At 41.3% G+C, this 22744-nt stretch overlaps 1 protein-coding gene across 5 annotated transcripts in view; it reads right to left on the bottom strand.

Annotated features, from left to right (window-relative positions):
• The window catches only part of Rasgrf2 (Ras protein specific guanine nucleotide releasing factor 2), a 214409-nt gene that overhangs the window by 67708 nt on the left and 123957 nt on the right, over positions 1–22744 (bottom strand). For 3 of the 5 annotated variants that reach the window (XM_050153894.1, XM_050153888.1, XM_050153890.1), the window contains exons 16-17: positions 20142–20249; positions 16892–16981 (exon numbers count right to left, since the gene is read on the bottom strand). In XM_050153894.1, the coding sequence (XP_050009851.1) occupies positions 16892–16981; positions 20142–20249 (198 nt within the window). The remainder of the gene's footprint in view (positions 1–16891; positions 16982–20141; positions 20250–22744) is intronic. The other 2 variants (XM_050153889.1, XM_050153893.1) reach the window with 1 other exon arrangement.

Raw genomic sequence — 22744 nt, 5'->3', positions numbered from 1 at the left:
TTTTTTTGAGACAGGGTTTCTCTGTGGTTTTTGGAGCCTGTCCTGGAACTAGTTCTTGTAGACCAGGCTGGTCTTGAACTCACAGAGATCCACCTGCCTTTGCCTCCTGAGTGCTGGGATTAAAGGCGTGCGCCACCACTGCCCGGCAAGATGCAGCTTTTTAATTCCACAATTCTAATTCCAAGAGTGTGTGTGTGTGTGTACAGGTTTATTTAAAAATAAGATTTGAGATCCTGATTAATTTAAATGTGGTTTGCTGATGCTCTCTGTTTACCATTAACAGAATGTTAATATTTTTATTTAAAATTTTGCACCAAAGAATCTAAACTCCTGTCCCCTAAATTTTAACTCATTTTTTTGATAAAATGAAGAGTTTTAAAACATTTTAAAGGGAAAATAGAAAATATGTTCCAAAAAAGAACATTTTAGCAGAAAACAAAGAGACATTCTGAACCCATCATGAGTGCATGAAAGAGTAGAAGTGAAAAAGAAAGCCATTCCAGATGCTTTCAGTTCCAACTTATGCATGAGTACAGACCTGTGCAGATGTGAATGATCTAGTTCCACAGTCAGAATGATAATGGGTTGTGTACACAGTTGGGCTATTACTCTGTTGGGTGGGTTACATGGGCCAGTCATATGTTTATACAATCACTGTAAAAACATAAGCAGCACCCATATCTTCACTATTGTCCAGCTCCCACATCCAACAAGGGCTTGAAGGAGTCTTTCCAGTTCACACAGAGGAGGAAAACAGGTGTGTTTGCTTGCAGGTTAGTCCCGGTTACTTGGACGGCTAAGGTAGGGAAATCGTTTGAGCCCAAGCATTCAAGTACAGACAAGACAGGAAGCCCCATATTCTGATTTTCTCCTTGCTCCCGTCATAAAAACACTCTGGTCTCAAAGCAGCTTAGGTGAGAGGTGGGATTATTATTTCAGAATCCAAGCTACAGTTCATCACTGAATGTGGTCAGGGCATGAATTCAAGATAGGAACCACAGAGGAACACTCCTTGTTGGCTTGCTCTCTGGCTCATTCATGCTTGCTCAGCTAGCTTTCCTTTATTGCCCAGGACTAGCTACTCAGGGAATGACACTGTTCACAATGACCTGGGTCTCCCAACATCAACAATCAAGACAACCCCTCACGGACATGCCCAGAGAACAACCTGATAAAGACAATCACTCAATTGATAGTCTTTTTCCAGGTCCCTGTCAAATTTAGAAGTCAATAATCACAGAAGCAAACAAAAATAGTCGAAAAGTTAATGATTGTTCCAGCAAATGCAATAAAGCAAGAAAATAAATAGAAGTCATGCAGATTACACTGGAAGCAATAAAACTGTTTTTATTCATGGATGAACTGACACATGAAGAATCCTAGGAGAATATAAAAATACTAGTGTAACTTAGACCAATAAATGAAATAAGATCTAAATAAAAAAGTAAAAAAAAAAGAGGAATTCCAAATTTTTGGATTGAAAGACTGAATACCATTTCCTAAGACTGATTCATGGAATCAATCACTATAAACATCTCACCACATAAAAACTTAAGTTCCAGCTCCAACATGTGACCAACTTGAAATTTACCACATTTGTGCTTACCACAAGCAAAAGCTAGGCAGACTAAAGCTAAGTAATGTTACTCAGACACACCAGAAAATCAAGTGTACTGCAAATGGCTGCCCCAAATCTGGAGACAGGTGTACCCAGAGAGACAAGACAAGGCCACCTGGCTGGAACATGTCACTGGAACCACTTAGCAGCAGCACTGATCATTTCGCTCACTGACTGAAGTACAAAGAGTTGACTCAGGAATGAACTTGATGAGCTCTGAAGGTCTACACTCTTTGGGGGCTCCACCCTTCTGGGCATTTACTTCCATGAACCACTATGTCCTCACAGTAGGGACAAGAGAGAGATCCACTCTCCATGGTTTTTGCAGGGAGAGGAGAGGAGGGACATGGATATGCCCAACATCTTTGTTTACCCTTCTTTCAAAGGAAAAGACAGAACAAATGTTCACCAGCTTCCAGAAAGGCGCTCCTCCTTTGCAGGTGGTTTCCCAGCTCGGCTTTCTGTTTTACACCTAACTCCAGGAAAACTGAAGTAGTCCAAAGGAATCAGGAGTTCAAGGGGAAAAGGCTGCAACCATGAAGTCTAGGGCAGGCAGGAAAAGAAGCTGTCCCACCCTGAGAAAGTTTTGTGAGGGCCACAGCTCCGAGACTGAGTCATTAGAACACCACCTTCTACTGGGAGACAGGCTCTCTCCTCTCCAGCCACCATACCACATGTGATCAGAGATCTAGTCAATGGCTGTGGATCATGGCAGGAAGGGCTGCAAGGAGCAGTTAGGGAAGACCAGGGCCAAGAGGGGAAACTGAGGTCTCTTTTTCCTTTAAGTACAGTCCACCCCAAACACAATCTGAATTCCAACCACACTAACACACATCTTCACATTTAAAGGCCTAGCTAGATACCTTTATATCTGTTACCTCTGTCAACAAAATATTACAAGGTTTATCAAAAGACACGAACACAGTGTGAGGGGTCACAGTTTGCTCGGCTGCTCTGTAAACAAGAGGAAATTACTTCCTTACACTTCTGGAGAGTAGATGTCAAAGCAAACCTACTGCTAGGTTTGATTGCATCTGAGGTCCCTTCCCTTGGTTTTTTAGGGGGTCACCATCTTGCTTTGGCATCATGTTGTTAACTTCCTGTGTGTGTCTAGGTCCTAAGCACCTGTCTTTTAAAGGGACCAGTCATGCTAGATGAGACCCACAGTATAACCCTACTTAACCTTTATTAACTCACTGAAGACCCCACACCCAAATGCACTGATATTTAGGGGTAGTTGGGGCTAGGAATTACATTTAAGAATTTAGAACACAACTTAGTACGTAACAGACATGGTAAACCTCAGACTCGGCTACAACAATTACCAGATGGAATTGAAAGTGTGAGTGCTGTATTCAGAGCTGCTGTGGGAGAAATAGGCACACGCACAATCAGTTAGGTACTGTGAGCAGAAAGGCCGAGCAAGGAATCAAGAAGAAACACAAGGCATGCAAAGCAGCCAGATGGAGGCCGCCATTACTGAACCCACAGTCGGCTCAGTACAGCTGAGGGAGAAGTAGTGAGCCCAGTGATGGCCAACAGAAATCTTCAAACTGACACGCAGGAGGGAAAAGGGATGGAAATGAGGAGATAACTCTAAGCCAAACCATAAGCCAAACACGCAACATACATGAACCGTGGGACAGTTTCAAAGGGTACAACACACACATAATTAGAATATCAGAAAATGGACTAGAAGAAATACAGTAATAACGACAAGCCTTTTCTAAACTAAATGATACTCATGAAAGCCCGATCACACAACCCAACAATTCAATCTTTGGACGTGTCCTCACCAGGAGGTGGAAACAAAACACAAAACGTGCAAGCAAATGTTGGTGGCCGTGTCATTCACAGTAGCCAGAGTAGCAGTAATCCAAAAGCCAGTGGATGAATAAACGGATATATCCACACAGCAGGGGGTTATTCTGCGATAAAAGCATCAAGTCGCTGGTACACACTACAAACCAATGGGAAAGCCTCCACAACATTGTGCTAAGTAAAAGAAGCCACAAGCAAGGAAGCATAGTACAGGGTTTCATTCATATGAAATGTCCAGAAGGGATTCTTTGACAGAAACAGGAAAGATATCAGCCGCAGAGAAATGAGATGAAGAGGCAGGTGGGGAGAATCTGGCAACTGCCACCGGGCTCGAGGATTGATGGAGATTTTCTGATATCATTTGCGGTGATTTTTGCTCTACTCCAAGAACATATGAAAACTAATAGAACTGTACATGTATTTTATTCCCTTTATTTGTGCATGTGTGTGCACATATAGTAGTGCACATGAGTGTGTGAGTGTGAAAGTGCTACAGCATGCTCGTGAAAGTCAGAAAACAACCCTCAGAAATCATTTCTCTCCTTCCACCACGCGTGTGCCAGGCTCGGTGGTGACAGCTTTTACTACTGAGCTTTCTTGCTCCACCTGGAATTACATATTTTAAGTGAGTTGTACATTGATGAGTTACAACTCATAAATAAAAAAGTATACAACAGTTTCTATTTGCTTTCAGATAAGACTTGTTTCTTCTGGAGCTGGACTCTAGATAACCCACCATACGATTAAGAAACATTAAGAAATGTGAGCATCTAAATTTGAACTTGGACATCACCATAATCAACTAAGTGCACTATGGAAAATAACAACCAGAAAAAGGCATCCAAGGCTTAGGAAGACATAAAGCTAGGTTTCTGTCTATACTCCACTACAGATAATAAGGTCACAGAATTATTTTGAATGGGGCAGGGGCCCAGACATCACACTAGTTCGAGTGTCTCAAACTTTACTACATATAGAGAACCACGGATGAAGCTTTTAAGATGCAGGTGTGAGAAGGAACTCTCGGTGCCTCTGCACAGTAGGACTGATGAGTGGTCTAAGAACATGAGTGGCTTTTTAAAAAATGACACGTGTCTATGCATGCGTGTGTGCGTGCTGTGGCACACACGCCACGGTGTGCTGTGTGAAGGGCAGGAAACGAACTCCTGGAGCTGGCTCTCTCCTTCTGCCATGTGGGTTTCACGGACAGATCTCAGTCTGTCAGCATTGGCACCTAGGGCCTTTACCCACTGAGCCATCGCTTTGGCCCAGAAACTTGCATTCCTAGCCAGTCCCCAGCTGATGCTGATGCTGCAAGGCAGGGATCGCATCTCGAGGACCAGGGAATGCACTGGCGCTTCTCTCCAGCTTCAACCATGAGGAACTCTGGGCCCACAGCAGTTAAGTCCATTGACTGCTGTGACTCACGTAGGACGCAGCCTCCCTCTCGCCTCCTATCCAGCCCACCAGATGCCCCGTATAGCAAGACATCTGCAGAATGAAATCTGGGCATAGCTTCCAAACGACCTACAGAAGTGGGTTAGGATTACCGACCATTCCAGATCTGTATTTCATATGCGCTACTCAAACAGTTACAAAATCTGTCTACGCCAGAACCCACCATGGAATTTGCAAGCACTCATATTTCAATTTTAAGTGACTTTCTCAGTAAAATATTTACATATATGTCCACATATTCACACACATAAAAATGTAACTCACAAACACATTTGCTCCAACTAGACCAATGCTTTTCCCACCAAGGATCCACAATATATAATTTGATAAAGTTCTAAACATTGTGATTCAGAACATTTCTCTGACTAAACAAGTCAGAATCTCTATAGGACTGGGTATTAGTATTTTTAAAAACTTCTCCAAACCCAGTTACATAAACTCAGCTCCCCTGCCTGAGTGGTACAGCACAAACAGAATACGAACCATTTGCATTAGAAGTAGCAGGTAATCACCTGTAAAGGGTCCTCTTTTTCCGAAGCAATTGTGTGTGCCACTAATGTTCCTACAGACCCAGTCAACCATTCCTCCATGGTGCTGGTTTACATTGCCCGGCACAGAATTGTAAAACACAAAACCTGCCCACAGATAATCAGTAGCCCATTGTAGTAGCTCCAGGGCCATTATTGCCACGCCCAGAAAATACTCCACCCCACACTCCTTTCCACGCTTCATTTAGGTCATTTGATGGCACATGTTTAAGGCTCCAGGTTGAAGTTTCCAGTAAGCAACACAATGTGCCTTGCTGTGCTTTTTCATTGTGTTTGACTTCTATCCGCGTCTAACTATATTCCAGCTGCACCTGCAGGTTACCTGCATCAGCAGCCATTTGAACTGTACGCCTCTTAATTTCTGCTTCGTACGGAACACTAGAATTTGAGCATATGCCTTCAAATGTCACTCTTGCCAATGTGACAGCACAAGAGGGCCCCGTCAGTTGTTGCACGTCTCAAGGTTATGCAGAGTTGCAGCAGTACCACAGAGCCAAGCACGGTGGGAGCCAGCCCAGGCGTCTGCATGGCCTGACACCGCAGATGAAACCAGAGCAACTGCATGCACTGTTCTCGCTAGATGCCACGGCCAGCTAATCCAACTCATTTCCACAGGACTCGGAATAGCAACGCTGGGCCAACTGTTCTGAGTTTATAGCTGTCTTTCATACCTGACTTTTGATTAACTTAGAAGAAACATGGGTAATGACTGACTGCGTGTCATCAGCACGTCAGCCTTTAGCCCAAAGCACAGGTTTGCTGTGACCCTTGGCATAGGTTCCTGCTGGAAGTTTTCCTCCTGCTGTCCTTATGGTAACTAAAACTTGCACCAGGAGCTTTGGTATAGGACCTTACTGACACATCTGAAGCCTTGTGATAGGACCATACTGTTTAATGCAAATTAGGTGATTCCCCAGATACCATCCCCAACCTATATATTTTACAACTCTGGAATAAAATTGATTTTCTTTTCTGAAGTCATCTTCCAGAGGGCTATCTATCTTGTATCCACAGCCTACACAACCCTGTCCCATACTTCCACTCCCTCCACCTTCATGGACCAGTAGCCAACGTTCCTGAGGAAGAAGGAGAACCACAGCACTGCACAAAGAGACTGCAGCCAAATGTTTCTGTCCTGCCCAGTAGCACAGCCGTTCAGTCCCAAAGAAATACACAGAGGCTTATATTAATTATAAACTGTTTGACCTATTTTAGCTCAGGCTTATTATTAACCTAGTTATTATGACTTAAATTAACTCATAAGCCTTGTTTATGTTTAGCCACATAGCTTAGTACCCTTTATCAGTAAGGCATTCTCATCTTGCTTTCTCTGAATCTGACTGGTGACTGACTCTGCCTTTACTCTTCCCAGAATTCTCTTCATCTGATCACCTCACCTATACTTCATGCCTAGCTACTGGCCAATCAGTGTTTTATTAAACTAATACAAGTGACAAATCTTTAGAATGTACAAGAGCATTATCCCACAGCAAGAGACCCCCATTTCTAACCATGAGTGGTAAGAAAATGACCCAAGGGGAGCTCCTTATCCTTACTGCGGTGCTATCACACCATCAAATTCATCAAATTCTAGAACCATTGCCTTTGTTCTAGATCAAACTATGTGACTCTAGTCTGCAGGTAGCAACGTATCAGTACCACAATGACAGGGTAGCCTGCTCATATAGAATCCAGGCTGCCCCACACCAGTTATGCCCACTGAAGTCACTTAGCAGGTTCAGGTGGCCTCCTCAGAGACCCAGGCAGTTCATAAAAGAGTAGCTACCAGGGCTCTCCAGATGGAGAGAAGAAGGCTCTCAGGAAACAGAAGCATCAGCCTGTGAGGACAGCTGAGATCTTTGCTGACTTGGAGAAACACAGATGGGAAACTAAAGTTAGAAACCCCCTCTTTAGGACTCATTGGAACAGTCCATCTTAGCTGCCTTTTGGGAATGAAATAGGACCTTCCCAGCTGGGGTTCCAATAGTAGGAAAATGGGGTCACCTTGAACTAAAGCAAAGCCACTTCCCTTCATAGGCTCTGTTTGAATTCGGAAACCCATGCTGGCTAGCTCGTGAGAGTGGAAGGCTAAGGTTGTGTTTGCTTTTTGTTTAGTTTCAGCTTTGAAAACCTCAACTGACAACTAATTCTGTTGAAAAAAAAATCTTTCTTGTATTTTTGACCCAAAGAAGTTTAATGGTATAAAATGCAGTCAGTAATAAAAGCAGCTGGTGTGTTAAGTGATGTAGGTGGGTCTTCTTCTATGTGTTGCTTTCACTGGTTAATGAATAAAGAAACTGCTTGGCCTGATAGGTCAGAATATAGGTGGGTGGAGTAGACAGAACAGAATGCTGGGAGAAAGAAAGCAGAGTCAGGCAGATGCCATGATTCCCTTTCCCGAGACTGACACTGACTAGACTCATGCTAGTAAGTCACAACCTCGTGATGACATACAGATTATTAGAAATGGGTTAGTCAAGATGTGAGAGTTAGCCAATAAGAAGCTACAGATAACGGGCCAGGCAGTGTTTAAATGAATACAGTTTCCATGTAATTATTTTGGGTGTAAACTAGCTGGGTGGCCAGGTGCCAGAACGCAGCCCGCTGCCCCCTTTCACTACAGTTAAGATTTGATTTTATAGGCTGTTATGTGCTATGCTGGTAGAACCTTAAGAGAAAGTTGAAAGAATATCTGAGACAGAGAACACCCCTTGGCATACAAGTTCAGGGGCATGTACGATGAAACACTGAAGGCAGCGAGTCTGCAGTATTTCCACTTAGATGAGATAGAGCAAATAATATCCTCCCACTCTCTACATATATTGTATAAGAACATATACCTTTGTTTATCAATTAAGAATGAATTCACACACATATTTTCTGCTAGCTACTATTGCAAAACTAGGTTCATAGTCTATGAGAAAGGGCCCCTTTGTGGCTGTTGACAGTGGTTAATAGAGCAGGCCTGTTCTCATGGTTCTCCAAATCATGATCAGAACAACAGGTTAAAATTACACCAAGACATGTTCCACTGCCCAGGTGCAGACTATACCAGTCAGAAGAACAGGTAAGTGACCTGTCTGTCAGCTGAACTTTCCTGCTCCCTAGACTTGGTTCCCTAAGATCCATTACACCACCCCCTCTTCCCACCTCATCCACCATCACCACCACCACCACCCCTGCCTTCTGCCCCCAACTCCTGCAGAATTCCACTGCTCAGGTTCAAACCACACCAGTCAGAAGAACAGACATAGACACCTAACCCACATGCTGCACCAAAAGCCAAACTAGCTCCAGGAGTCCAGCCCCCCAACTTGGACAGAGATTTCTTACTAGATCAGAGATAGAGATCAAGTCTGCCTCCAGAAATCCAGGCCACAAAGAATGGAACAGAAACCAAGAAACAAACATGCATCCAACAAAGACAAACTCAGAAATCACACCCAGAACTATAACCATCCTGAACTCAGATGATTAGAGGCCAGTGTAAGAAAAAAAACTCAACAACAGCTATGACAGCATGACACCACCAGAGCCCAGAAAACAGCAAGACCCGGATATTCCAACGCAGCTGAAGCACAAGAAAACAACCTTAAAACCATTGTTTTGAAGATGATAGAGGTCTTTAAGGGATATGAAAAATCCCTTAAAATAATTGAGAAAAAGACAAAAAATGGAGTAAATTAATAAATTCTTTAAGAAATATCAAGAAAGTGAAGTGGGGAAAAACAGGTGAAGGAAACTGTTCAAGACTTAAAAATAGAAATAGACGCAATAAAGAAAACACAAACTGAAAAAATTCTAGAAATGGAAAATATAGGCAATTGAACAGGAACTACAGATGTAAGCATCACCAACAGAATATAAGAGATGGAAGAGAGAATCTTAGAGATTGAAGATACAATATAAGAAATAGATTCATTAGTCAAAGAAAAAGTTAAATCTAAAATTCCTAACACAAAACATCCAGGAAATCTGTGATACTAGGAAAAGACCAAACCTAAGAATAATAGGAATAGAAGAAGGAGAAGAATCTCAGCTCAAAGACCCTGAGAACATATTTAACAAAATCATAGAAGAAAATATTTGAAACTATGGAACACCAAATAGACTGAACCAGAAAAGCAAGTCCCTGTGCTGCATACTAATCAAAGCACCAAACACACAAAAACAACAACAACAAAAAAGAATATTGAGAGTTGAAAGGGAAAAAGTCAAAGTAACACATAAAGGCAGACCTATAAGAATTACTCCTGACTTCTCAATGGATACTCTAAAAACCAAAAGGGCCTGGGCAGATGTTTGGCAGAATCTAAGAGACCACATATGCCAGACCAGATTACCACATCCAGCAAAACTTTCAACCACCGTAGATGGAGAAAACAAGATATTATCATGGCAAAGTCAAATTTAAACAATATCCATCCACAAATCTAGCCCTACAGAAGGTACTAGAAAAAACTCTACCAAAAGAGGGTAACTATTCCCATGAAAATGCAGGCAATAAAAAAAAATCACACCAGCAAAACCCAAAGAAGGAAAATATACACATGAAACCACCACTACCATCAACAAAATAACAGGAATTAATAATTATTTGACATTAATATCTCTCAATATCAGTGGACTCAATTTCCCAATTAAAAACAGAGACTAACAGGATAGAAACAAAAGAGGAGCCAACCATGGCTTAAAACTAGAATTCAACAGCAACACTAATTCCAGAAAGCCCACAAACACATGGAAATTAAACAACGCTCACCTGAAGCATCAACGGTTCAAGGAAGAAATAAAGAGAAAAATTAAAGACTTCCCAAAATTCAATGAAAATGACCAACACAACACACCAAAATTTATGGGACACAATGAAAGCAGTGTTAGGAGGAAAGTTCATAGCACAAAATGCCTACATAAAGAAGCGGGAAAAACACCACACTAGCGAATTAACAGAACATGTGAAAACTTTAGAACAAAGAGGAGCAAACTCACCCAAGAGAACTAGATGGCAGGAAACTGAGGGCTGGAACCAACAAAGTAGAAACAAAGAAAACAATTCAAAGAGTCAATGAGACAAAGAGCTGGTTCTTCAAGAAAATCACCAAGATAGACAAACCTTTATCCAAACTAACCAAAAGACAGAGAATATGCAAATTTAAAAAATCAGAAATGAAAATGGGGACAGAACAGCAGACATGGAGTTAATCCAGAGAATCATCAGGTCATATTTAGAAAACCTGTGCTCCTCAAAATTGGAAAGCTTAAAGGAAATGGACAACTTTCTGGATAAATATCACTTACCAAAATTAAATCAAGACCAGATAAGCAAATTAAACAGACCAACAACTGCTAAAGATATAGAAAGTCATCAAAAGTCTCTCAATGAAAAAAAAGCCCAGGACTAGATGGTTTCAGCTCAGAATTCTACAAGGCTTTCAAAGAAGAACTAATACCAATACTCCTCAAATTGTTCCACACAACAGAAATAGGAGAAACATTGTCAAACTCTTTTTATGAGATTACAATTGCCCTGATACCCAAACCATATAAAGACATTACTAAGAGAGAATTACAGACCAGTCTCAGATGCAAAGAAACTAAATAAAATACTGACAAACTGAATCCAAGAACATATCAGAAACATCATCCACCATGATCAAGTCGGTTTCATTCCAGAGATGCAGGGATGGTTCAACATACGAATATCTGTCAACATAATCCACCATGTAAACACACTGAAAAGTAAAAACCACATGATCATCTCATTAGATGCTAAAAAAGCTTTTGACAAAATACAACATCCCTTCATGATAAAGGTTTTGGAGAGAGAAGGGATACAAGGAACACACCTAAACATAATAAAGGCAATATACAACAAGCCAACAGCCAACATCAAACTAAATGAAGAGAAACTCACAGTGATCCCACTGAAATCAGGAATAAGACAAGGTTATCCACTCTCTCCATATCTATTCAATATAGTTCTTGAGGTCCTAGCCAGAGCAATAAGACACCAACAGGAGATCAAGGGATACAAATCAGAAAAGAAGAAGTCAAACTCTCACTATTTGCTGATATGATAGTCACATAAGTGACCCCAAAAATTCTACCAAGGAACTTCTACAGCTCATGAACACTTTCAGTAATGTAGCAGGATACAAAATTAACTCAAACAAATCAGTAGCCCTCCTTTACACAAATGATAAATGGGGCTAAGAAATAAATCGGAGAAATATCACCCTTCACAATAGCCACAAATAGCATAAAATATCTTGGGGTAACTCTAACCAAACAAGCAGAAGACTTGTATGACAAGAACTTTAAATCTTTGAAGAAAGAATTTGAAGAAGACACCAGAAAGTGGAAAGATCTCCCATGCTCTTGGGTAGGAAGAATTAACATAGTAAAAATGGCAATCTTACCAAAAGCAATCTACAGATTCAATGTAATGCCCAGCAAAATCCCAGCAAAATTCTTCACAGACCTTAAAAGACTGGCACTCAACTTCAAAACCAGTATAGCCAAAACAATCCTGTACAATAAAAGAACTTTTGAGGGCATCACAATCCCTGATTTCAAACTATTATACAGAGCTACAGTACTGAAAACAGTTTGGTATTGGCATAAAAACAGACAGGAGGACCAATGGAACCAAATCAAAGACCCAGATATTAATCCACACACCTTCAAACACCTGTTTTTTAACAAAGAAGCAAAAAAATCAAATGGAAAAAAGAATGAATATTTAATAAATGGTACTGGCATAACTGGATATCAACATGTAGAAGAATGAAAATAGATCCATGCCTATCACCATGCACAAAAATCAAGTCCAAATGGATCAAAGACCTCAATATGAAGCCAGCCCCAATGAACCTCATAGAAGAGAAAGTGGAAAGTACTCTTGAACACATTGGCACAGGAGGTGACTTTCTAAATATAACTCCAGTAGCACAGACTATGAGAGAAACCATTAGTAAATGGGACCTCCTGAAACAATAAAGCTTTTGTAAAGCAAAGGACATGGTAACAAGACAAAATGACAGTCTACAGAATGGGAAAAGATCTTTACCAACCACACATCAGACAGGCAGCTGATCTCTAAAATATACAAAGAACTCAAGAAACTGGTCTTCAAAAGAACTAATAATTCAATAAAAAAGTGGAGTACAGACCTAAACAGAGAACTATCAACAGAAGAATCTAAAATGGCTGAAAGACACTTAAGGATATGTTCAACATCCTTAGTCATCAGAGAAATGCAAATCAAAACAAGACCGGGATTCCATTTTATACCTGTAATAATGGCCAAGATCAAAAACACTGACGACAACTTATTTTGGAGAGGTTGTGGGGTAAAGAGAACACTCCTGCATTGCTCCTGGAGTGTAAGCTGGTACAGCCCATTTGGATATCAGTATGGCGATTTCTCAGAAAATTAGAAAACAACCTTACTTAAGACCCTGCAATACCACTTTTGGGAATATACCCAAAGGGTGCTCAATCATGCCATGAGGACATGTGCTCAACTATGTTCATAGCAGCATAGCCTGTCATAGCCAGAGCCTGGAAACAACCTAAGTGCCCCTCAACTGAAGAATGGATAAGGAAAATGTGATATTATACACAATGGAGTACTGCACAGCAGAAAAAATAATGACATCTTGAAATTTGCAGGCAAATGGATGGATCTAGAAGACATCATATTGAGTGAGGTAGCATTTACCCAGAAAGACAAATATCATATGCACTCACTCATAAGTGGTTTTTAAACATAAATGGAAATAATGGAAACAAATAAATGGAATAAAAACAAAAATAACCCCTTGTATTCTATCAGACTACCACAAATTAAAGCTGGATATCAACAACAGAAATAACAGAAAACCTACAAAATCTTAAAAACTAAACACAGCCCTACTGTGTCAAGGTAGAAATAAAGAAAGTGAAGACTTCTAGAATTCAATGAAAATGAATCCACAACATATTCAACAGCATGGACACAATGAAAGAGGTGCTAAGAGGAAAGTCCATAGGACTAAGTGCCCGCATAAAGAAATTGGAATGATCTCCTACTGGCAACTAAACAACACATGTGAAAGTTCTAGAACAAAAAGAAGAAGCACACCCAAGCGTAGTAGAAGAAAGAAGATAAACTGAGGGCTAAAATCAATAAAATAGAAAAAGAAAACAATACAAAGAGTCAATGAAACAAGGAGTCGGTTCTTCAAGAAAATAAACAAGATAGATAATGTCTAATCCAATTAACTAACTAAAAGGCAGAGCAAGAATATCGAAATTAACAAAATCAGAAACAAAAAGAGGAACATAACAACAGACACAAAGGAAATCCAAAGAATCTTTATGTCAGACTTTAAAAACCTGTACTCTAACACATTTGAAAGTCTAAAAGAATTATACAATTTTCTCAATGGATACCACTAACCAAAGTTTAATTCACCTTCCTAGACATGGACGGAGGTGGGAGGACCTTGGACTTTCCACAGGGCAGGGAACCCTGACTGCTCTTTGGATTGGAGAGGGAGGGGGAGAGGAGTGGGGGGTGGGGGAGAAGGCTGGGAGGAGGCAGAAACATTTTTTTCTTTTCCTTTTCTCAATAAAAAAAAGTTTAAATACATAAAAAAGATTAGATAAACAATTTAAATAGACCTAGATGGGATCAAAAGGATATAAATTGGAAAGGAAAAATTCAAAGTATCACTATTCACAGATGATATATTATACATAAGTGATTCCAAAAATTCTACTAGGCAACTCCTATAGTTGGTAAACACATTCAGCAAGGTGGCTAGATACAAGATTAACTCACAAAAATCAATAGCCCTCCTATATACAAATGACAAATAGAATGAGAAAGAAATCAGGGAAACAACACCTTTCACAATAGCCACAGATACAGATCTAAACAGAGAAATCTCAAATGGCCGAGAAACACTTAAAGAAATGTTCAACATCCTTAGCCATTAAGATAATGCAAATCAAAATGACTCCTACACCTGTCAGAATGGCTATGAACAAAAACACTAATGGCAGCTTATGTTGGAGAGGATGTGGAGTAACAGGAACACCCTTCCCTTGCTGGTGGGAGTAAAAACTTGTATAGCTACTTTGGAAATCAATATGGTGATTTCTCAGAAGATTGGGAATTCTCAAGACCCAGCTGTTCCACTCCTGGGTATATACCCAAAGGATGCTCCATCCTATCACAAGGACACTTGCTCAACTGTGTTCATAGCAGCTTTATTTATAATATCCAGAATCTGGAAACACCTAGATTGTCCGTCAACTGAAGAATAGATAAAGAAAATGTAATACATTTACACAATGGAGTACTAATCAGCTGTTAAAAAATAAAGACATCATGAAATTTCCAGGCAAATGGATAGAGCTAGAAAAAAATCATCCTGAGTGAGGTAACCCAGGTTCAGAAAGATAAACATGATATGTACCCACTTATAGGTGAATATTAGCTGTAAAGTAAAAGATAATCATGCTAAGACCCACAGATCCAGAGACAACAAGTAACATTAAGGGGGGATGCAAGGATCTCCATGGGAAGGGGAAATAGAAAAGATTTCTCAGGTGGACTAGAAGAGGGTAGGGGTAGGAACAGGAAGGATAGGGCTGGGGAGGGAGGGAGAAAATACTGGGAGAAATGACTGGAACTGGGGGGGAACATTTAAGGGCTGAGGTGAAAACCTAGAGCAATGGCAAGTCCACGGAATCTATGTGAATAACCCTAGCAAAGACTTCTAGTAATGGGGGACTTGGAGCCTGAACTGGCCATCTTCTGTAACCATGTAAGGCCTCAAGTAGAGGGACTGGGATACTAATCCAGCCACAAAACCTTGACCTTCAGTTCATCCTGCCCACAGAGGGTTCTGAGGCCTGAGTCTAGCAGAATCTTCATCAAAGAGACCAGAAAGACTTCACCCAGCAACTAATGGAAGCAGATGAAAAGAGCCACAGGCAGAAATTGGGGAGTCCTGTGGAGGAGGGGAGGAAGGATCAGAGAAACCAGAAGGATTGGGGACACCACAAGGTCCACAGCAGCAAATGACCAGGACTCCAGGGACTTGCAGAAATCATGGAGCCTGTAGGGCTCTGGACTAGGTCCAGCCTATATGCTGTGCCTAAGTAGCTTGGTGTGCCTGTGAGATTCTTAACGTTTGGAGGGGAGGCTGTCTCTAACTCTTTTGCCTGCTTGTAGGATCCTTCTTCTCCTACTGGGTCACCTTGCCTGGCCTTGATGTGACAGTATGTGCTTGGACTTACTGTAGTTTGTTATGCCATGTCTGATGGATGTCCCTGGGAGGCCTGCTCTTTTCTGAGGGGGGAGGGGATGGATCTGGGGGAGATGGAAAATGGAGAAGGTGGGAAGAGGCTGGGGGAAGGGAAGGGGGAAAACTGTGGTTTGGATGTAATATATGAGAGAAGAATAAAAATATTTTAAAAGTATGACAAAAAGATTATACAAAGACACAACAAATGGGTCTCCTGAAATTAATTACAGATTTATTTTAATATCATGCTCTCTGTCTGTGAGGGAAAGGCATCAATAATAAACGTAGTTTTCACCTATTAAAGCACTAGGAATTTATTTTGATTGTTTTTACTGTATTTTCTTTGCCCCGAGACCTGCCCGGCAGCCATTCAGAAGGAATCTTGGGTCAGTAGGTGACCTGAGGCTCCCACTCTACAAGCCTCCTAAATCTAGTTCATGCTTCATACCCTGCGGGAGGACGCATGTCTTAGCCGTGCGGCACAGAGGCTGAAGAGGACCATAAAACAACACTGGAACGGTGTCACACCCTTCTCAGACACAGAGTTCTTCAGAAGCCTGATCCAAAGACCTCCCATGTGAGGCTCACCCGATGGTATGCATTTTTATTGTACCGCATATTTTTATTTTTAGTTTCTCATTTTTATTGATGTCTTTAGGCATGACATGATGCATATAAATGTGTGTATGTATATATGTACGTAATAGAGTGATTAAACCAAGTTATTTATTATATCTGTTACTCGATTTTTGATATAACGACATTTAAGATATGCCCTCAAGATTTTCAAGTATTGATATGGCATTATTGTCATAACTACTGTCACCAGTAGCTCCCGGAACTTATCTTCCTATGTAGCTGAACCGTTGTAACTAGTGTCTCCCATTCTCCCCGTGCTTTACCCTGGTCCCTAGTGCACTCCACTCTGTTTTCTGACTCCAGGAGCTCAGCTGTGTTAGATCATATTTGACATCATGCAGTGTTTATCTTCTTGTACCTGGCTTATTTTATTTAATATAACATCCTCGAGGTTCATTCCCCAGGATTGCAAAAGACAGGATTCCCTATTCTCAATCATCAAGTCCCTGGTATCAAAGGCCACTGGTTCAGTGGACGCTAGCACTTGCTTCAGTCAGAGGACTCACCTGGTGGACTCCCGTGTCCTGCTGCAGCCGTGGCAATTGCAAACGCAGAAGCAGGGGAAACAGAGCAGTGGGGGCTGTCGGTTGCCTGTCCTGGTCATTTAAAGAAAAAGGAAACGGATGGTAAGGCACACAGATAATATTCTGCAGTGAATATTCTCATTTTAATACGTGTCCTGGATGAAGGGCTGAGCAAAAGACCCCATGACATCCCTGCTAATAGGCAAATCATGAGATTACACACAAGAAATTCTGTTCTAGGCACACAACAAAAAAAAAATCACATATCCATGCAAAAACTAGTCCATCATATTCACACTGCCAAAACTAGAAACACCCAAATGCCCATCAGCTGAAAAAAATTAGATTTTAAAAAGATAATATGATTCCATCATAGAAAGGAATTAATTTTTGACACATACTATATAATGGATGAGTCCAAAAAGCACTACAATAGATGAAAGGCCAATTATAAAGGTCCCCCACTGAATGCTTCTCTTTTGTAGAAGTCTATAATGAATCCACACCTAGAGATCATAGCCAGCAGTTACCAGGGCAGATACAAGTGGGAGAGTTCGTTGATGACTACAGAATTTCTTCTAGGGTATTAAAAATGTTCTAAAATTGAACTGTGGTTATGGCTGCCTGGCCTTTTGAGTATGTAAAATCCAATGAACTACATACTTTGAAAAGGAAAAAATTTGTACTATACAAATTATATTTCAAAATAAGACTATAAAAGACTCTCCATCGTGCTTTCAGGACAAGTTCTTCATCAGTTAACAGCGGAATGCTTGTTAAGCATGTGTTAAGCATGTGTGTTCGGTTTGGTCCCATCCCACCGTAAGGATGAATTGAGCGTATCCCATTTAAAACCGAAAGGATGCAGGGCTGGGCTGTCTCAGTGGGTAAAGTGCTTGCTGAATTAGCATCATGAGTGGAGTTAAGATCTACACCAGTCACAGAAGCCAGCCTGGCAGCCACACCTGGAATCCCAGTGCTGAGAGATGGGGACCGGCAGAGCCCCAGAACTACGCGGTCATCCAGTCCAGTGAATTGGGAGCTTTAGGTCAGCAAGAGGCCCTAACTCAAAGGAAAAGGTGGAGAGGGATAGAGAAAGATACCTGATATCCACCTTTAGCCTCCACATATGCATGCACAGGCTTTATAATACACACACACACAATACATACACAGAAACACACACCACAGCATATACACACCATACACATATACCACACTACACACACACCACACTACACACACCATACTACAACAAACACACACACATGCTTTCTCAAAGATGCTTGCTGCCAAGTCTGTTAATCCGAATCTGAGTTCAGTCCCCAAGGACCCACATGGCAGTGGCAAAGCCAGCTCCTGTAGGTTGTCCTCTGATTACCACACGCATGCCATGGCACATATATGCGTGCTACCCTGTAAATAAATAAGTGTAATTTCAACCATTTAATTTTTTGAACTGAAAGGCTGTAATAAGCAGCCCCTGCAGCATCTTTCACTTCTCAGCCTATAATAGTCACGTAGATTTCTAACGCTATTGCAGTTCCAACGCCACCGTTCCCTCTCCGGCTTTTAGTAAAAATGGTCTATCTGGTTCTGACCCTAAGAGCTTGCTTCTGAATTTTAATGTGCATAAATAAGTGACTAGATGGTTAGTAAATGAGGTGGACGGATAGATGATTGGTATATAGACAACAGACGACAGACAGACAGATTAGGTGATATGTAGGATAGATGGATAGATGACACGGTAGATGAGATGAAATATAGAATAGACAGACAATTGGTATATAGACAACAGATGACAGACAGATTAGATGATATGTAGGATAGACAGACAGATCAATGTAGAAGTTATTAATGGATTGGATGAATGGTTAGATATGTAGATGAAGCAAAAAGTTTCATAATATTCCCAAACATGAAGTCATAAATATCTTGGTGAACAAGCAGAATATTGGCTAGACACTAAGAAACTATGTGACATTCTACTATTTGTAGCCACTATTTTATCCCAGGTTTTAGGTTACTCCCTGTGTTCTTAAATCTTTATGACAGGTAAAAAATAATATATCTTTACATACATTAAAATTTTAATGTGAAGACACATATGAATATAAAACTACAGAACAAAGCTCTCATGGTAACAGGGCTAGCAGTATTTAACTCTCGTCAATCTTCCGTGGGCCTTGATTACAGTTTCTTCCGGGAGGCAATGAACCTAAGGAAGCCCATGTGACACTTACCAAGAAAGGTGCCAGGTCCTGCTCTGGCCAGGGCACTGGGAATAGTGAGAGACTGAGCTGCTTCCGCTGTAGTCATGTGACAAGACAGGAAAGCCTAGAAGGCTGCCTTCATTTGCCAGGACTACCCAAATGGCCAGGAATCCCCCCAGGAACTGAGATGTGGCCAGAGCCTACCCCATCCTTTTCTTGTGGCTCTGAGACAAAGGCTGAAAATGACAGCCTCTGTATAGTGGCTGGGGCCACAAGAGCAGTAGCCTCCTGGAGATATGTGCTTTCAGCTTTTCTGACTTGGCCTAAATGAAGCCTGAGGTAAGAGATAAAATAATGACCTCTGTGTTTTGCTTGGCTTATTTGGAGTGAATCTGGTTTCATAAATTTCTCTTCTGGCTTGATATAATCAGCTCTGGAAGGGGCCGGGAGGAGACATTTCAAAGCAACCCTGATTTCGATATAATTATTTGAGCAGTAAGGACAGAAAATGGGATGGTAAAATATTTCTGCCTTTTGAGTCGTTTCTCTTCTAATTCACAGATATTTGTTGTGTTTCGAAACAACCTATGGAATCATTTGTCATAATTTTTATAACTGTATTCTGAAAAAAATGATCAGGTTCTACCACTAATAATAATAATTGGATCCCATTCAACTGAGCCTTATTTTATATGAAATAAGAGTTTCTAATAAGGGTCCCTCAAGCCTTCTTGTACAGCTTACACTGAGACTCAGGGTAAAGAAGCTGCTCCCTCAACTAGCCATCCCTGAGGACACATATTTCACCATGTTTTCTGTGCAGTCCACAGCACAATAATAGGCTCAGCAATACTAGCCAGATGGAAGGTAGGCTTCCTAATCATCGTTACGGCCAGTCCTTGAACCCATGCAGCCTTACCTGCTTCTAGTTAGTCTTTATAACCAAGACTAAGCAATGCACTGATCTAAAGCCCAAGATTCCTTTTCTGTTTCTGAATCTGTGTTTGAGCCCTTACCTCCAGGCTGGCGATATCGGAGGTGCCGGGGAGTGGAGGGGGATCTGCAAGGTGACAGTTCTGTGGAGTCTCCTGCTCGGTCAGCTGGCGCAGACTCCAGGACGGCTGCTGGAAAACACATTACCCAGGCTGTGAGTTCGAGAGTACCTCGGCAATACCATACCAATAATGAGCATTTCGTGTTGGTTTACACATTAAAAGCGCTTGCTTGTGAAGCCAAGTCATTCATCTCAGTAGAACTTTAAGAACGTCATTGAAATCCAGATCTCCACAACCTAGGCTTAAGATCTACTGTCTTGTTGAAACTGCGGGCTGACCTTGGCCAGCCTCTCGATCCAGTGCAACTGGAGGTTAAGAAGAACAGACACTATGCAATGGATCTCCTGCCTTTCATAATGACTGTTTCTTGGAACAGAGATAAACGAACCTTTTCAGATTAGAAAATAAATTGGAATCAACAATATGATTTCTTCTTTGTCTAGGTTGTGCCTTAAGGAAGCTCTAGGCGGGAGGGGTTCCTTCAGATCTAGAGATGCATTCCCCAGCATGGTAGCAATAACCAAACATGGCTGAATGACAATTTATATGATCTAAAATTGAAGACCTATTTTAACTCCCCACTAGCACTAGTCATGGCAAGGCTCAGTAGCCACCAATGGCCAGTAACTGTATCTGTGGGCAACCCAGCCATACAGCAGTCCTCTCCCTTCCTGGAAAGGTGCATTGACTAGCTCTGGGGAGAGCTATATGCCACTAGGAAGGAAGCAAGTGAAATTTTTTTCTGACAGGTTTCGTGAAAACTTAGCCTCTAGACTACAGCCCAGATGAAAATTTCTTCAAGGAACTGTGGAGAGTTCAAGATGATCTGAATCTCTGTGTGACAGCTGATATCCCAAGAATGAGACTTGTCTTTCTGGACCATTAACAGGGCTATTGGGACGGTGCCTCTAGATGCCACCCCTCAGCTTCTTATACAGGCAAAACAGTAACATTTACTATTCCAAAGGAAGAATAGTAGAACCAAAAATTAATTTATGTTTACCCTTCTTTGCTTTTAATCAGGTCCTCAATTGACTCCCATTGATTAAATTTCAATGCCATTTCCACTCACTGTGTATTATCTTGGTCTGCTAGGCTGCTTCCCTCTTCCTTCCATTCAAGGTTTTACCCAACAAATATTCCAGAACCCATAATGATTTCATGTAAAGCTATTTTTAAACTTGCATCTATCTTATTTGCTCCCTTAGAAATATGGCCATGATTTTGATCCCTTGAAACGCAATAGGGCTGCAGAGAGGAAGCGGTTAGAATCTTTTCTTGAATGACATAATTACAGTAAAGCTAGCAAGATGCATATAAAAAAAACCAGCAGTGCTTAGCTGTTAGTTTTATTATTTTCTAAATAGCTCCTTCACAGTTCAGTAATGGGAAGCATCTGTTGTGCAAGGCAGAGCAGAATATCAAATGCACAGCCTTGGTTCCGTTCAGACACACGTTCATTCATTGGAGGAGAGAAGGAAAACTTTAATCCGCAATACATCAAATTTTATTTTAAAAAATTTGACTGAGAGAACTTGATAGGACCACAGTGTCCTGAAAGAGCAGGAACAAGCTCACAGAACAAGCCAACACACACCTACAGAAGAAGCCACGCCGTGGGGACGTGCTTTCTTGGGCGTGCTCTCTTTCAACCGAGTGCTGTGCAAACAGCTTTGCCCACAGGACAAGTGGGCAGATGTGGGCTCAAAACAAATGCTAAAATCTGGAGCACGTTCAGCCCACAGAGAGGCAATTTTCAAACGGAGAAGACAGAAACAGACACTGTGGCTGTGAGCTGGGCAAGCACACTTGGGTGACCAAATTGCATCATCAGGGTCTGAGAGATTAGGTAAGGGACTGCAGTCGCACTGGCGGCCACGGGGCTCTTCGTCCCGGCCTCGCCTGCCATGGGCTTGGTTTTCATTGAAAACCCATCATTGAGAAAGTTTCAGGTGTCTTTTAGAAACATCTGGGGGTAGAAAAAGTAGGGGTGGCCTAGTAGAAGGACAGGAAGAACAGTGGCTATTAGATGAGCCTAGAATGATTTGGGGGCTAGGTTGTGGGAAGATTAAATTATTTACCTCTAAAAATATACCACCCTGCTTATTTTGAAGGATATTTTCAATTTCTCTTCTTTTTCTTCATGCCATTTGACATTTTCTTGAAATATTACAAAGCTGGCATTATCATTGTGGTAACAATGAAGCTCAGCAATGGTTGTTGGCAGATTTCAATGAATTTACCCTAAAACTGTGGATGGCAGTAAGAGAGGCCTACATTGCCTATGGCCACCGTGAGCTGATGTTACACTGTGGGACTGGGTTTTGAAGTGGAAAGTAAAATTGTAGCCACTCTTGGTACTGGAGTTTGCCAGCTGTTTTGACTCTTAATGCTATGCAAAGCACATGCAAACATCTGTCAAATTAAAGATAGATCCACATCTTCTATTTCCCTGCCATTTGGAATTTTTTAAGATGGGACAGCAAGAGGAACAGAGCCGCAGCCTGACTTACACAGATGTCACTCATGTCTATGCACACTCATGCACAAGCACGCATCTCCAT

The sequence above is a fragment of the Alexandromys fortis genome, unplaced genomic scaffold (assembly GCF_014885135.2).
Source record: "Alexandromys fortis isolate MF-2015 unplaced genomic scaffold, M_Fortis_MF-2015_v1.1 scaffold_79, whole genome shotgun sequence".
Classification (NCBI taxonomy): Eukaryota; Metazoa; Chordata; class Mammalia; order Rodentia; family Cricetidae; genus Alexandromys; species Alexandromys fortis.
This window is presented reverse-complemented; position numbering and strand designations above follow the sequence as displayed.